Consider the following 17,668-nt stretch of genomic DNA (forward strand, 5'->3'; position numbering starts at 1 on the left):
ACCTGTGGCTAGTGACACCATAAGAAATAAAGCAAAAGAGGAGGCTGAAGTTCTTGGAATACCGAAACAAGAGTTTTAAGGCTAGCCGTGGATGGGTGGATCGGTTTATGAAGCGGATGGGTTTATCTTTAAAACGCCGTACAACATTGTGATAAAAACATTAGTGAATAAAGACGTTTACTATTAATCACTGATTGTAGAAACTGTTAGCTAGATAGAAATGTTACGATTTATTTCATGTTCATATTTTACGATAGGTACCGTATATACGGTAATGCTAATTAACAATGATTGTTTCACATGACAATAGCCCACTAATAGGTTAATTCTATGTTCTGCTACTTTATGTATAAATCCATTGTTGTATAAAATATGGTATCTAAATTTAAATAAAATTATCATACCATTAATTGATAGTTTATATACAAATCCATTGTTGTATAAAATAAGATTCAATAAATTCCTTATATCATTGATGCGCATTACATTCGCCGACAAACAATTTTTTTTATTATTTAAAGTTTTAAAATGGGGATGTGCATTAGATTCGATGGCGCATTAGATTCGCATAAATACGGTACTTTACTCCATAGCTTTGGACCTTCCTTTGAGAACATACTCAAATTCCATCCTACGACTGAAATTATGCTAAAGCGCCAAAGTTTGTAACAATGGCAAGAGTAGTTTTTAAAATTTAGCCCTCAGAAATTTAGCTCCTCAATGGAAATTGAATTTGGTGTACTTTTTTCGCTTTCTACAGGTTCGCGGATTTAGAATGATTGATGAGAACACTTGATGAAGAATCAAAAACACACTTTATTCGTCAGTATTCCACAGAAGAGTTCTAAAAGCACGTTTACAGCAGTCGAAAATCTAAGATAAATGCGCTGAAACGATCAGCAACACATATGACGCTACTTTCCGCTACCATAACGTTGAAGACAGCTTCACGGCAAAGCACTAACGTACAGCTCCCGACTCGGTCAATCGCTCTCGGCGTTCAAGACACTGCTACCGAACGCAACGTACTCTCTATATTCAAGATATTCATTCACGACACTCTGCTGCTCCGCGTACAGGTAGGGAATTTATAGCTTTTGACCTGCCTTTGAGAACATTCTCGGGAAAACCGGTAAGAATTCGTTCTAGAGTGTTCTCGCTCTGTCTATGACACATCGCCAATTTTGTCGCCAAATGCGCCTGCCAAGCATGTCTTTCTTTGTCGCTTTCTGACAAAACTTACCGCAGCTGTGCATTTCGTAACAATATTAAATGAAAAGTTTCCATAGGCGACATAACTGCTTTTACTAAAATGTGCTCTGCCAAATGTCGCTGAACAACTCAAAATACGGTTCAATATGTTACGCTTGTATTCTAAGTCACTTTTTCTTTGTAAAAGAGAACTAAACAAATTATATTTAATTACAGCTTCCATTTGTTTATTTCAGAACTGTTTTCCTTTACGAATCAAGGGAATGCACTTAATAAATGAGCCCTACTTCTTCCAAATATTTTTCGAAATTGTAAAAGTTGCTTTGCCGAAAAAGCTAAGAGAAAGGGTAAGTAATTTATTTAAATTGTCTCTTTTTCGTAATTTAATTATAGTAATAAAAATGAAACCAATTTATATGATTAAGTAACATGTACAGAGGCTTATAGTTAGACTTATCTGTTAGACGATTTTCATTGTATTTACAGAAATATTTTACGTAACATTTTTGTGTTTTAAATATTCTCTTTGATAGCCCTTTACTATTTTCCGACAGCGCAATTTCCAAGACAATAAAGCTTTTGTTGCATCGGGAGAGATTATTTTATCCCATTCCACTTCAACAGCTTTCCAAAGTTCAAGGAGGGTTATAGATCGACGTTTGAGCAATCCGCTTTTTAAAAGACTACAAGCGCAAAAATCTATGGCCATCAGGAGATTTATTAGAGATATAGTGAAGGGTATACGGCCTTGATACCCATTTCTTGTTCCCTTTTTTCCAGGAGATTAATAATGGATTTTGACGCGCGGCTGCCTGCTTTTCCTTTATGCAGTTCTGGTTGATGGCATTGTGGGTAAAGATTTCATATTTGAAAGCTGGCTATCAGATATGTTCCTGATATATGGAGTCGATCTTAACTTTTTTTCACACTCTCTTTATTTTTCGTTTGCCATTATATGAAAAAAAAAAAAAAAAAGCATCATCCATAAATGCCTTTGAAAAGCTTTCTTTATATTCTTTGAGCCATGTTTTAAGACTTTTTTCTCCTCTTTGATAATAATAAATAGATCTCATTTTATTGCAGTCATTTAAATACATCCAAGATTCATCTATTGTAACAACGTTTTCCATTTTTGTCCTGATAAATATTTCTCACGAAGAATTTTGCAGCGCGTTGGATAAAGATTGTGCGGTACTATTCGGTTTCCACGACCGTAAAAAATCGCCAAACTATTGCTAATGCCAATGCTGCCAAAAATAATTGCGGCAACCCTAATAATTGCGGCAAGAAAGGAAGTATAATAGTAAATAACTATCTAAGATTGATGTTTTAATTAAGATGAAAGGTTCATTTCATATAATACTTTTTTATTATAATAATTTATATGAAAAAGGCTAAACATGACTGAATGGAAGCATAAGAGTCAATAAGTATTTCAGATCATTATTATAATTTATATAAAAATTGCTAAACATAACTGAATGGATGCCTGCATCGCTATTTTGCTACCGAGTTATCGCTAAAGCATCATTTCATCTCGTTGGTTATTCAAACGTAATTTTATATAATTAATGATGCCTTTTCTTTGAAAATATTCTCGGTAAAGTGCAGAATCGCTCACTTATTTGTTTGCCGCTTTTTACAAGGGTAAAAACAATTGGATTTTTGTCAATTTTCTTTTACTTTTTAAGTGAAAATAGGTCGATGTGTATATAGATAAAGTCAAGGGTGTGCGCAGTGCCATTTTTGTGCAATTCTAGGATTTTTTTTAGGTGAATAACTTTCAAGTGAATATATGGATACCGAGTATGTGCAATTCTTAAAAACGCGTCATGCAGTGGGCGATTCTGCACTTTACCCAAAATTCTATTGCCGAGTTTTCGTCATGGGCAATTCCCAAATTGTTAAATCCATAGGATATCAAAAAAGGATTTAAAAATAAAACTAGTATTTCAATGGCGTCTTAAGAAATATAGAAATATATAAACTTACGCTATCTGAAACCAGCGCTTACGCTCGATTTGGCGCGCTGTTAAATGGGCATGTTTGCTAGATTTGGCGCTTTTGCGCATACATTTTCGCTGCAATTTTTTACAGCCCTCAAAACAGAAGAGTACCGATTGTGCATATAATGCTTTTTCACCTTTTTTAAGATTCAAATCAGCATTAGTTAACTTGTTTACAGTTCATAGTAAACATTTTAACGATTCTGTAAATGTATGGTATCTAGGCGGGATGTCGGACACTTTCTGAATATGCTCCGAGAAGATATTACGTATTGTATAATTTGATAAATATTCACGAAATTATCAAGTCTTCTTGAGAGGTTGTTGGTAGGAGAACAAGGCTAGGAGACCACCGGACCCATCCTCGCAAGTTGGTGTCTCTCAAAATTGGGGCGGTACTCAGCTAAAGTCGGGCTGTCACCTATATGGTGCTCAGGACTCTTGCCAACGACATGCGCATTTCACTCCTCGCCACGATGAATATCGAGGGCTTTAGCTGACCATTGTCAGATAAGGGACACTGGTATAGTTCGACCGTTTCATCCGCGACCATGAGCGCAAACACGCATGCTCCATTCGGACCGAATTATTCTCAAAATAGGGTGGAAGGATGGGGACTTTCTTTCCTTCCAGCATAGTTCTTTCCGGAGAAGAGAAGACCTTTCACATCGCAACAAGTAATACCGCCCCTTTTGGACGAGTCTATGTGTTTTGGCAGAATGCCAACCAGGGTTGCGCTTCAGACGGTAGTGTTAAAATTAGTAGAAAACGTGGGAAACGTATGAGGTAAATAATGCTATTTAACCTAAATTTTTGATAAAAAATCGCATGTAACATTTTTGAACCAGATCGATGTTTACTAGCATAATCAAATTTCCCTAACAGCAGTGCCAACTTAAATAGTCTTAGTTGTTAAACGTCCAAAACGTCATTTCGGAGCAGCTGTACTACACTGCGCGAAAAACAAAGTGGAACATTTCTATATGTCCCGTTCTACCGGGCCGATTGACCAAATTCAAACTGCGTTTTCTATGTTTTGAAAGCGCGACATAGGATATATATTAGATTTATATATAGCATTGTTCTAATATAGGTATTTTGACACAAAATTGGACATTTACGAAATTTATGGAGAAATCTAAAAATTTATCTTCGCCCATTTTTTTCAGTTTGCGCCAAGAATAACGAACTTCTTAACTTAAAGAACTTCTTAATTTATAGCAGTTTGTTTTCCTTTTCTTTTCTTAACTGTAGATTAGCGGGAGAAAAGTCATCGTTCATACTTTCAAATAATTTTAACAAAGTGCGTAAACCACATTTGGCGTTATATCCGCTTATACAAAATATGCCAAACTTCAAAATGCGCTAATACGTAAATTCACGCATATCTTAGGAAATTTTAAATAAAAAACTCGATTTTTTTGCAGATATGCTTAGAAATATATCGACTTTAAGATGTTGGCAAATATTTGATAGGTTATAATTCAAAATGTTTTTGGAAAAAATTATAAAAAAAAATTATTCAAAAGTATAAATTTAAAGATAAATTATTAAACATGGGTAAATTTTATTTGGAATAAACCTAAATTTCGGAATGTAAAAGGAAGAATCAAATAAATTTAATAAAATAGAGATAAGAATAAGTATCTACAAGATTCAATTAACATGGAGGAGCTAAAATTTTGACAGCTAATCTTTTAACAACTACTCGTGCGATTTTTACAAAACTAAGCAGTCTGTCATAATTTGGGCCATAGAATCGAAATATGAAAAAAAAATTGGAATCTCGTTCCAGAAAAAGTCCGATTTTGTGTCAAAATACCTATATTAGAACAACTCTATATATAAATCTAATACATATCCTAAGTCGCGCTTTTGAGACGTGAAAACCGCAATTTGAATTTCGTCAACCAGCCCAGTAGAAGAGATATATAATTGTCCCCTCTTTTTTTGCGCAGTATACATCATCTTATAACCCGGTCAATGTGGTATTTGATTTCAACGTATGTTCCTAATGTTTTCGTTTAATCTTAATCCATTAACTTCAATTAAAGTTACACTGTTAAACATATTTTTTTCTCCCCCTCAGACATGCAATGATAATGGTTAAGAATACAATTCAAGCATTTTCGTCTTAAATTTTTTCACTTAGATTTTCCTGCATGGAAGAAAGCTTGAAGGCCTCCACAAGTTCATTCCTGCTGAAATCCTTCCCAACGAGCTAGGTGGTAAGGCAGGGCCCTTCGACAGCACGGAAATGTTCAACTATGTCTTGAGGCATGAATCTCTTCTTCAAGAGATGAATAAATGTGGATTTAAGCCGTGAACAGTCACAAACACTAGGTAATAAACAAATGTAGCTATTACACAATTAATGTGTATTTACACAATTTTGTAAAGTGATGTTAATTTTATCAATTCATTTTCGTAAATATATGCTAAATAATGTATAATTTTATTTATTTATAAATTTCTAGGATTTATATTTATTTTAAATCACCAATTTTATTTAATTTGTTATTCTTTCCTATAAGCCTTCATTCTCTTAATTGTCAATGCCAGAATATTTAAATTTGGTAGTGCGCGTGAAGGAATGCAAATTCTACCTTGAAGAAAGATGTAAAAAACCGAGGTTTAGTAAGAAAGAGAGAGATATAGGCTATTGCTGCCACCTCTGCTGCTTAACCATCTGCTCCCAATGTTATTGCTGTTTTCCGTGGCAGTTCTTGCATTTACTTGTTGCCACTGCTTTTCGACGGGGGTTTCTGAATCCTGTAGACTGGTACATATCTTCAAATCTTTAGTTAGTTCTTTGATTTCAGTTACCGCCCAAGCAAAGGCGTAGTTTGTTAACGTGAAGTTGACGCATTATAAATGTTAAAGAGTTAATAAAGGATACTTTTAGCCCTTCTTCTATGCAGTTACTACGCTTACAGTTTTCACACAGGACTGAATCAAGTGGATTCTACAAACTAAAATCTTATCCCAAGTGCAATTACAATAAAAACAGTACAAATACTAAAACCCTCTGAAACAATACAGTCCCGCAAACTCGACATAATGCGGACTGAAAGACTGTCAAGTTTCCAAAAATTCGAGTTTTACGGAATAAGGGGTAGGTTTTTTAGAAGTCTTAATATTTAACCCTTTGACGTCCAACACCTAAATCCATGGGAATTTTGTTTTCACTTTTCCCTTTGTCCAAGCTGTTTAACCCTTTAAGGTTCGGTGCATATTTTTTTTTTTTTTTTTTTTTTTTTGAAAAAATACACATAGATAATTAGCCCCTAATACAATGTTATTTCATGTTAAAAAAAAAAATTAACCTTTAAGTTAATTCATGAAGTGGTGGGATACCGCTTGTTCCACCGTGCATCTAGAACAATAAAACTGCATCTTTGCCTGAGTAAATTCGCCTAACATGCTTACATAAAGTGCTAGTTTTAGAAACAAAACGAAAATGCAAGATATAAAAAACACTTCTGAATAATTATCTAGAAAATATTTATTACATTCGCAAAATAAAAAATATTTTTTCAAAAGAATTACACAATTTAAAAAAAAATCGCTCTCTGTACGACTTTTTAGATAGTTTTTAATAATTTCGTAATAGATTTGAAATAGAGAAGATTTTCGGTCCAGTATTTTATTTGATACAGGTTTGAAAAGGAAGATATTTAGAAGGCCGTCATGTGTATTTACGTTTCACCTCTCTTTCCTCTGCTTAAGATATTTTTCTATTCTTCTTCTGCTTAAGATATTTTCAGATACACTCACATATTCATTCAGTATTCAATGACATTTTATGTTACAGAGTTATATTTTCATTTCTTTCGAAAAAAATACTAATATTTTTCAAGTTTTAACATTATTGCAATTTATTAAAAAAATATAAATTTGCAGTAGCCAGCCCGTTCGCGGGATTCGAACCTCGGACTAAACTACCAGTGTTCAGCGTCTTTATTGCTCGGCCGCTGGTGGGTAGAAAGGAATGTGAACCAGCGGCCAGAATGTGAACCAGCCTGACTTTCTTCATATCCTCGAAAGAAGCAAACAGCGTTGCCAAGTAATACAACATATCTTGAAATTTGTGAGGCAGTTCCAAGAATTAATCCAATAACGCGAAAACGGCAAAAATTACAGAAAAAGAATACTGAAATCTTTAAACAGACCAGAAAAGGCAGACGCATAAATAAGAATTATATATACTGTGTTTTTTTTTTTTTTTTTTTTTTTTTTTTTTTTTTGTTTTGATGTGTTTGGCTTGGAGATATCTTAAAAAAGTTTCTAAAACGTTTGAGTTATATAGAATGTCGAGATATCGGGAGTCGACTTTGCGGGATTTTATTGTATGTATATCCACAACAAGGGGCAGCAGCCAGTACTACTGCAAATTGTGCTGCACTTCTAATTTATGTAATCTCAGTGGACTTTTTTTCATTCTGCGGTATATTGGACATCTTCAGCGGCAAGAAAGATTTGACATGTGACATGCGGTTTCACCCTTCCTTTCCGCTTCATGATGTAAATTCTTAATCCTCTGATCTTTCACTCAGAAAGTCCAAATTTCCGAAAACTGCTAATGAGAAAGAGGTATTTTTTATTTAATGCCAAAATGCTCAAGGCATTTTATACCTGGATTTGTGTACTTTCAATATATTGCGTTAACCCCTTGATGCTTTGATGTTTTGGTTGCATATTCTGGTTTACAGCGGGAATTAATTTCGCTTTTACCAGAGCTTATCAGAGAATCCCACAAAGGGCCTCTCACATAAGAGCTCATTGGTCTACCATAAAAGTGTGTACCTTAAAATAAAATGCGATAAAAATAAGAAAACATTGAGACACATTGTCTGTAAAATCTCACTGGCGGGTGACGATGCGATGACAGAAGACTAGCATTGTACTATCAGAGGTGTGGCGGCAGTCCTGTGACTCCTGCTCAGCATTCTGAAAGTTTTTAAGTCCGAAATTTGCTATAAAACTAATATAAAGGTTACACATGTTGATCTTGTCTCTGCGTGTTTGCGCTATATAAGAGAAAAGCTGCAAATGGCCTATTATTCCTGTCTTCTTCAAGTATTTCGCAAGCGAAAATATCTGCAAAGCCGGAGAACGTGTTCTGCGTAGCTTTATCATAAAATTTAGTATTTATTCTGTGCAGAAAATCAGAAATAAGTTCCACTTTCAGGTCAGCATGCAGATTTTTATTTCTCACGTTGTATGGAGCTCAGATGATTATCCTGAGAAATCTTGTTTTGATTGTAGGGCACAGATGTCACTTTCGCAGGCGCTTGCCCAGGTCTTACCCTTTGACTACTAACGGCCATATATCCCACATATGTCTCACATAAAGTGCTGAGTGAATTACTGTTGAGTTACAAAGTACTTAGAATTTCCTGAATGTTGGGGATCATCTTCCAATTGTTGCACAATCAAGACGCCGCTGTCCTCGTTGTACGCAAATGAACATAGAGAAAAGAATAAATATGAGTTGCTCTAATTGTAATATTGGATTATACACAGAATGTTTCTTCCTGTACCTTGTTTTGATTGTAGGGAACAGATGTCACTTTCGCCGGCGCTTGACCAGGTCTTCACCCTTTGACTACTAACGGCCATATATGTCCCACATAAAGTGCTTTTCTTTTTCTTTCCACCGACAGCAAGGCAGCTGGTCCACTGGGTAGTTAGCATATCGGCCAGGTAATCCGGCTGATGGAAATAACTAGATCAACATAACACACTTATATATACATATTGTGCTCAAGACGAGTGCTGAAGACAGTGCAAACAAATGCTGGACGAGACGATAGTGCAGTGATGGAAGAAGGGTGCATTGCGGGTGGAGTGAATTATTGCTGAGTTAAAAAGTACTTAGAATCTCCTGAATGTTGGCGATCATCTTCCAATAGTTGGACAATCAAGACGCCGCTGTCCTGGTTGTACGCAAATGAACATAGAGAAAAGAATAAATAGAAGTTACACAATCGTAATGTTGGATTATACACAGAATGCTTTTTCCTGTAACATACCATGTAAAATCTGTTTCATATAATAAAGTTTCCCAGAATAATAGGTGTGCTTATGGTAAGTCGATCACTACGTGTGAGACATACAGGGGTTGGACAAAAATATGGAAACACCTTTAAAAAAATATGTTTCTTTGCTTAATATGGTGTAGGAAACCCGTTGGCATCCAAAACAGCTTGCAGTCTTCTCGGAATGGATAAATACAGTTCCTGTATGTTTGCCAAGGGAATATTATACCATTCTTCCTGAAAAACGGTGGCAAGTTCAGATAACGATGTTGGCGGTGGATAACGAGAACGCACTTTCCGTTCCAAGGTAGACCACAAAGGTTCGATAATATTCAGGTCTGGTGACTGTGGTGGCCAGGGGAGATGGGAAAACTCATCCTGGTGCTCAGAAAACCAGTCCTGGACAATGTGAGCTGTGTGAACAGGGGCTTTGTCGTCTTGGAAGACACCATCACCATCGGGGAACAAAGTTTGTACCATGGGATGAACTTGATCGGCCAAAATGTTCACATGAGTCTTGGCAGTCATGGGCCCTGACACAGTTATCATGGGGCTAGCAGAGAACCACGATATGGCTGCCGAAACCATAACAGAACCATCACCATGTTTCACTCTTGGCAACAAGCAATCTGTATTATAGGCTTGAGATGGCGTTCTCCAGACGTAAACTCGGCCAGAAGTGGGAAACTATGTGAAAGAACACTCGTCAGACCATATTACTCGCTTCCACTGCTCTATAGTGCAGGCCTTTATGACTTAAATACCACCTTTTCCTGTTACGGGCATTAGCATCACTGATGAGTGGCTTCTCAATTTCAGCACGGCCAGCAATTCCCTGTTTATGAAGCTCCCTTCTAATTGTTTTGGTACTCATAGGGTTCGGTAACACAACATTCATTTCAGCAGTAACTTTTGCAGCTGTAGTCTTCTTATTTTTCGTCACAATTGCCCTTAATGATCGTCTGTCACGATCACTCAGGACACACTTTCGTCCGCGCTGTGATTTAGCAGATGATGTTTTTCCGCTTTTCAAATATGCGGAATAAATCTTCGATACAGTACCTCTTGAAACACTAAACACCTCGGCTACCTTGCTTACGGAAGCACCTACCATACGTGCTCCAACAATTTGCCCACGTTCGAAGTCTGTTAACTCTGACATAATGCAATGACAACCTCACATAACAGTACTCCGACAACAACTGAACTGTTTAGCACATTTACGAAGTTGTATAGGTGGCGTCCGTAGTCAAAAACGCCAGCGCCAACTACATATTTCATTAAAATCAATCTTTCTTTTCAAACATGCATTTCACAAGGTGTTTCCATATTTTTGTCCATCCACTGTATGTATCCCACCATTAACTACGTCTGGGACATACGTGTCCCGGCTTGAAAACCGTTTGCCGAAAACAAAAACCAATGCTTAATTTACCTTATTTATGACATATTTTGTTCACTCGGGTAGAAAACAGGGTAATTTTTTTTAATTCGTAGTCAAAGGGTTAATTTCTTATGCATATTTCAAGATGCACGTATATATACGTTCCTACAGACATCACAAAAAAATATGCCAGGCCTTATATATAAGGCCTTGCCTGTCAGAGAATATATTTTCCTTTCTCGCGTATTACCTCGGTTGGACACTGTAATCTGGAAGCTGACGCTACTCCCAAGTTGGGAACATTCATCTTCCAAAGCTACCTACCTAGATTTTCTCCACATAGATGTCGCCAGACGCGTGACGACTCTAGCTGCTACAGAGGCAAAGCTCTGTTCTATTCTTCTCACAATCCAAGACTTCCTATTTCATGTGTCGTTCATTCTATGGCTCAGTGAGGAACTCTAGCTGTGTTCCTCACTGAGTAAGGAACTTCGATTTGCTTTCAATAGCAAATCAAAGTATTGGGTAGAGGCCTTACAAAAGTGGAGTACATCGAGCTGACAACTCGTAGTTACCGGAGCAGCAGATTATTGTAGTTGACTCTTACAGTAATATCCAAGTAATTGAACAGTAACAAAGATACTCCCTTGATAGATACTACAACTTTAATAGCAGTTGCAACTTTTCCAAGCAATTCAGCTAAAGTACCAAAAAATTTAGTCACATAACTCCCAGCGCAGTTTAAGCTAGATAGTGCTACAACAACTGAAAATCAACATTAGAAAAATAGCTCACCTGGTAGAATAGTAACAGGACTGTAAGAGCAAAAACTATTGTAATGGAAGCTTATTATTATTCATTTTGCATGTACTTGTTGAAAAAATGTTGTAAAGCAGTTAAAAATGACACAGAAAATCCAGTCAATGTGTAAATGAATTACAAGTTTCATTTGATTATCTCAGTTAAACTATTGTAAATATGAATTCAGATAATGTTTAAATGTGCACATAACTGTCATGATTTTATGTAACTATCGCATATAACTTGTATAAGACAATGTTTGTAATTAATATATTTATGCTTATACACAGGCCTTGTATGCCCATGTAATATTTATATTTTTATACGGAAGAAATAATCCCTGCCAGGATGACCATTAACACTGTAAAACTTTTACAGCAAAAGCAAGGTCTGTGGTTATCTCAGGCAGCGCTCAGTAACGAACTCTGTAATTACTTTATATAGTACTGCTTACACAGTAAAGCCATAGAAAACACTGCATTATCGCTTGATATGAATTCTAAATTATTGTATATTTACACTGAGCAAAAAAAAAAAAGAAAAAAGAAAAAATATGGGACATTTCTATGTCTTCCGTTCTACTGAAACAATTGACGAAATTCAAATTGCGTTTTTCATGTCTCGAATGCGCGACTTAGGATATGTATTAGATTTATATATAGCGTTGTTCTAATATAGGTATTTTGACACAAAATCGGGCTTTTTCTGAAATGACATGCCAATCTGTTTCCATGTTTCGACTATAGGACTGAATTATGAAAAACGGTTAAGTTTTGTAAAAATCGCACGAGTAGTTTTTAAAAAATTAGCTGGCAAAATTCTAGCTCCTCAATGTTAATTGAATTTGATATAAATTTATTAATATCTCTTTTTTATTAAAATTACTTGATTCCTTCTTCCAGAATTCGAAATTTGTGCTTAATCTAAATTTAATTCGCTCGTTTTTTATGATTTGTTTTTTAAATTTGCATTTTTAGATATTTTTTTTAAATTTTTCGAAAAATATTTTATAACACAAAATTTTTACCACCATCTTAAAGTAGATGTATTTCTAGACACACCTGCAATGTTTTATGTTCAAAATTTTCTGATATATACATAAATTTACATATTGGCGCGTTTTGAAATTTGGCATGTATGTTATAAGCGAAAATACTGCCAAATGTGGTTTATACACTTCGTTAAAATTATTTGAAAGTACGAAAGATGACTTCTTTCTGTTCGTGTGCAACGAAAAAAAGGGGGAAGGGAAATAGGTTGCTATAAATTAAAGTTCGACGATTGAATTATTCTTGGCTCAAAACTGAAAAAAAAAAAAAAAAAAAAAAATGAACCAAGATAGATTTTTATATTTCTTCACAAATTTATCACCAAAAATTACAAAATTTTATACCTGGGCATAACTTGAATCGCAAAATCGAAATATGAAATAAAAATCGTGTGCCATTTCAGAAAAAGTCCGCTTTGGTGTCAAAATACCTATGTTAAAACAATGTTGTATGAGCTTAAATCCATTTAGTGCGAATACAAGTTATTATTACTTGCGCAATTGCTGCAAAGTTAGTTAATAATAATTTATTTCCTAAACAGTATTGATTAATTGATTATATTATCTCCTAAGTTTAATTAAAGTAGAATTATTTTAAAAGTGTGCGCTATATATAAATATAATATATACACTGCTCGACAGTGAAACTGCAACACCAAGAAGGAGTGGTCAGAAATTTATGCAAATTTTAGAGTAGACGCACGTCACTCAGTTATGCGAATGATGTGAAATGCGCAGCTCTCCGACGCACGTGAAGTAAGATATAAAGGAAGGAACGTGCAGAATGGGGAATATTCGTGTCGTTACTTCTGCCAGACGAATTATCGAAGAAAGTTGGTTTTTGTCCCGGAGGATACGTGTAATAGGAGAGAATGCCAGGCCGCTGTCAACGAAGGCACTTCCAGCAGATAGACGATTTTACGAGGGGTATGGTGATCGGACTGAGAAGGGCGGGTTGGTCCTTACGTCAAATCGCAGCTCATACCCATGTGTATGCGAGCACGGTGTATCGGCTATGGCGAACATGGTTTGAACAAGGAAATGTGGGAAGAAGAAGGGGTGCAGGTGCAGCCAGTGTGACGTCAGCACGCGTGGATCGACGCATCCGCCGACAAGCTGTGGCGGTCCCGCAAGTCACTTGTACAGCGATTCTGCAGCATGCGCAAGATACCCTGGATGTTTGCGTGTCCACCAGAACCATTTTCCGTCATTGGTTGAACGTGGCCTGCACTCACGGCGTCCGTTAAGACTGCCATTGACCCCACAGCATAGACGCCAACGCTTAGAATGGTGCCGGATTGGAGCGATATGGATGACAGAATGGCGAAACGTCGTGTTCTCGGATGAGACACGCTTCTGTTTATCCACTGACAGTAGCCGCATACGTGTGTGGCGTCGAAGTGAAGACAGATCTAATCCGGCAGTAAATGTGGAATGCCCCACCGCGCGACAACGTGGCATAATGGTTTGGGGCGCTATTTCCTACGATTCCAGGTCACCTCTAGTTCGTATTCAGGGCTCTATGACGGCCCAACGATACTTGGATAATGTACTGATGCCGGTGGCAATCCCCTACCTTCAGGGGCTGCCTAATGCAATTTTTCAGCAGGATAACGCCCGACCGCACAGTGCTCGCATGCATCTGCCAACATGCTCTGCAAGGTATACAGATGCTTCCCTGGCCACCGTACTCTCCTGAAGTGTCACCAACCGAACATGTGTGGGATGTGATTGGACGCCGTTTGCAGACTCTGCCCCTGCCTCGTTCAGAAGACAAACTGTGGCAAATGGTTGAAAGGGAATGGAGAGCCATCCCTCAGGATACCATTCGCACTCTTATTGACTTTATGCCTAGACGTGTTTCTTCGTGCATCTCTATCCGCGGTGGTCCTACATCCTACTGAGCCGACGCCGCTCAGTAGGACCGACTGAGTTCTCGCTTGTTTTCTGACTATCATTTTGAAATAAAGATCACTTATTGCTGCTTGCTGTCTCTGTCTTTTTTCCAAATTTCATCACTTTCTGACCACTCCTTCTTGGTGTTGCATTTTCAATGTCGAGCAGTGTATATCTTAAGTCGTGCTCTCGAGGCATGGAAAACGCAAGTTAAATTTCGACAATCGGTCCAGTAGAACAGGAGATATAGAACTGTCACTTTTTTTTTTTTTTTTTTTTTTTTTTTTTTGTGCAAGTTGTACATAAAATATAAAATACCTCACATTCGCCTTTTCCGGATATCAGTGGGAAGTGCAGCATCCCACTCTAAACTCAGAAGACAAAGATCTTGTAATATAATCTAAACCCGAACTAGAATAAATGGTTGCAAATATCCGATAGGGGGTCTAGTCTGGAGGCCTGTCGAAATCGATATCGGAAAACCAGTCGGGATTCTCTTTCCACTCTACAGCAAACGGGAGAGCGAGTCTGACCCCTTCAAATTCCGTCGGCGGAAAATAAAGTGGAGATTCCTGCGGAAGTGACGTTTATTGGTGATAGTTTTCAATATCAGTCTTTCTGTGTCGCCTTCACCATTTCCAATTGACTCCTGAACTGGTTTGGTATTTATTTTTATTACATCGTTACTAGGATTCCAAATCATGCCCCAAAATTTTGTTTCTTTATTGAAATCATCTGCCTCTTTAATATTTGACTTCATTCATAATGTATTGAATTCATCTGAATTCGATTTCAAATTTATACCCGCATCCCGAAAAATATTTACAGCATCTACAGATAATCGTTATGCATCTTTACCTCCATAAAATAAGTCATCAATGTAAATAGAAGAATTAAGCATTTTAAAACTCTCGGGATGCCCCTCTTTATACCCTTTAATGTGATATTTTATTGTGGCAGCCAATAGAAAAGGACTAACCGCTGTTCGGAACGGAACCCGACATATGCGCATAATATTACATGATTTCTCATAATTCCCAAACCAAAGAAATCTTAAGTAATCCCTATCTTCTTCTGCAGTGCTAATCATTAAAAATGCCTTTTCTATGTCCCCACAAAATGCTATTTCAGGTTCACGAAACCTCAGGATCACGTCGAGAACATTCGGATTCAAATTTGGACCGGTTTTTAGGCTTTCGTTTAAAGATTTGAAGTTTCCGGTTTTCGAAGAACACAATCATCGGAAACTACACGGATTTTAGTTTTCGATGCTTATAGTAGTCTCAGAATCGGGAATTAGAGCGGGTGCGGCATATAAAATTGTGAAAGTTTGATTTCATTAGGGCATTCTTCGACTATTTTTTCCCTTAACTGCTCTTCAATAATTCCCGTATATTTTTGCAATATTTCTGGGGTTTTCTGTAATTTTTGCTTTAAAAATCACATTAAAAATTTAGAACTTTAGCATGTTTATAATATTCATTTTATTTCCCCAAAGCTAACAGCTAATTCTTCTGCTTATACATCTTCACCATGTTAAGATATTTACTACATTAAATGCGGATGTATGATTTTAATAAATGTTTTAATATTTCAGGTTTATTCAGAAACATTCCGTTCCGCACAGCGAGTTTTGAAAGTAAAATGAATTGGACTGTAAGAACATCAGAGTATGCTTTGAACGTGTATAATTTTTCTTACGGAGATTTTTACGAAATTTAATTTATGAAATAATTAAAACAAACTCTGTACCATACATAAATCTCTCCTATGCTGAAAAAATTTGTTAATAAAGTGGTTTTGCATTTCATTTTCAAAATTTACGAACAGTTTTGTGTTACATGCAGAATTACGTCCCATGTATTTAACTCATATATATGGCGATTCAAAAGTGTTTCAAAACTAAAGGGAAAATAAATAACATACTTACGGAAAGAAACTTCGTTGCCACAAACTTTGCAGTGTTATAAAGTAATTTTAGTGTGTGAAAATCTATGAAAAAATCTGATGTGTAAACCACATGACTTCCTTGTACGGAATATTAAATTATGCACATTTTTTCTTGCATTTCATTTAAACTTATTGGATTGAATTAAATCTACTTTCTTTAAAATTCACTCTAGTATTTGTTTACCATAGCGACACTCTGGCGCTAGATTCACTTAACAGTATTATATTTCGTTCATATTATAATTCATAATGCACAAAATTTATATCATTTAAAGAATAGAATTACCTAATCGTTGCCACATGTTATATTCAAATACTATAATAAAGCTAGAATGATATATATAAGAAATTAAGCAAACAAAACAAAAAAGAAACAGTTTTTCACAGACGATTCAGTATTTCTCATTCAATTAATTCAGTTCTCACTTCGCGAGAAGGCAAAAATACATAAAAACTTAAAATATCTATATTAAGAATTACGAACTAAATCTGAAACACTTATTTCCTCGAAAAAATCCCAGAAAGGATTAAACATGATTTAATTGGCAATAATAAATGAAGGCGTTGCCTTTGTTGTTGGGAAGCGAAGATTCTCTACATTGGCAGCAAATCCACTAGTCTGCTGTTTCAAATGTAAACAATCAATGGCCGCCATAAAAAAAAGGCTTAGCGGCACTTAAACAACTTTAAAATTGTTGATAATTCTAAAAATATTGCATACAGATTTACTAAAGGCATAAAAACCTTAACCGGAAGATAAAAACTACATAATTCAATCATTTTTAAAGCAAAAAATGTACAATTTACAAACATATACGAGTAAAGAAACTGAAATCACTGAGCCGGGTAACAGAGTGGATATATATATATAAATATATTTATATACGTTTGGTGCGGCCGATTGCAACCAAAATACTAGGTGCACATCTACACGTTATAGCAGTCCTATATACAAAATTTCAACGTTCTGAGGCTACTCATTTTTGAGTTATGCGAGATAGTACGTACGTAGAGACGCCACGAAAAATTTTCTTCAGAATTGATTTTAAAGCAGTTTTATAATTTTTTTGGAGGAAACGAGTCTTTTATTCTGTCCTTGCGTACAGATATCACAAAAAACATCGTTAAATTGCATTCGATAGCGGTCAAAATGGATATTTTCGTTGAAATATGCTGCCTGAAACTTTTCGCGATTACAATACTTCCTTTTTACTTCGTACAAGGAAGTAAAAATGAGTGTGCAATGTGTACCATATTTAGAACAGGGTGAGGATATTCTTTTGCGTACGCTGAGAGCGCAGGCCAAGAGAGATATCGCTTAAAACCGCTC

At 36.1% G+C, this 17,668-nt stretch overlaps 1 protein-coding gene across 2 annotated transcripts in view; it reads left to right on the top strand.

The window, feature by feature from the left end:
* LOC118193964 (alpha-tocopherol transfer protein-like) overlaps positions 1-16,198 on the top strand; it is a 45,121-nt gene extending 28,923 nt beyond the window's left edge. For both annotated transcript variants that reach the window (XM_035365133.2, XM_035365134.2), the window contains 3 exons: positions 1,449-1,559; positions 5,371-5,561; positions 15,986-16,198. In XM_035365133.2, coding sequence (XP_035221024.1) covers positions 1,449-1,559; positions 5,371-5,544 — 285 coding nt within the window. In that variant the 3' untranslated portion in view covers positions 5,545-5,561; positions 15,986-16,198. The remainder of the gene's footprint in view (positions 1-1,448; positions 1,560-5,370; positions 5,562-15,985) is intronic.
* The last annotated feature ends 1,470 nt before the right edge of the window (positions 16,199-17,668 follow it).

This window comes from Stegodyphus dumicola, chromosome 11 (assembly GCF_044657685.1).
Source record: "Stegodyphus dumicola isolate Sdum_Otavi_A_Nest chromosome 11, ASM4465768v1".
In the NCBI taxonomy this organism is placed as follows: Eukaryota; Metazoa; Arthropoda; class Arachnida; order Araneae; family Eresidae; genus Stegodyphus; species Stegodyphus dumicola.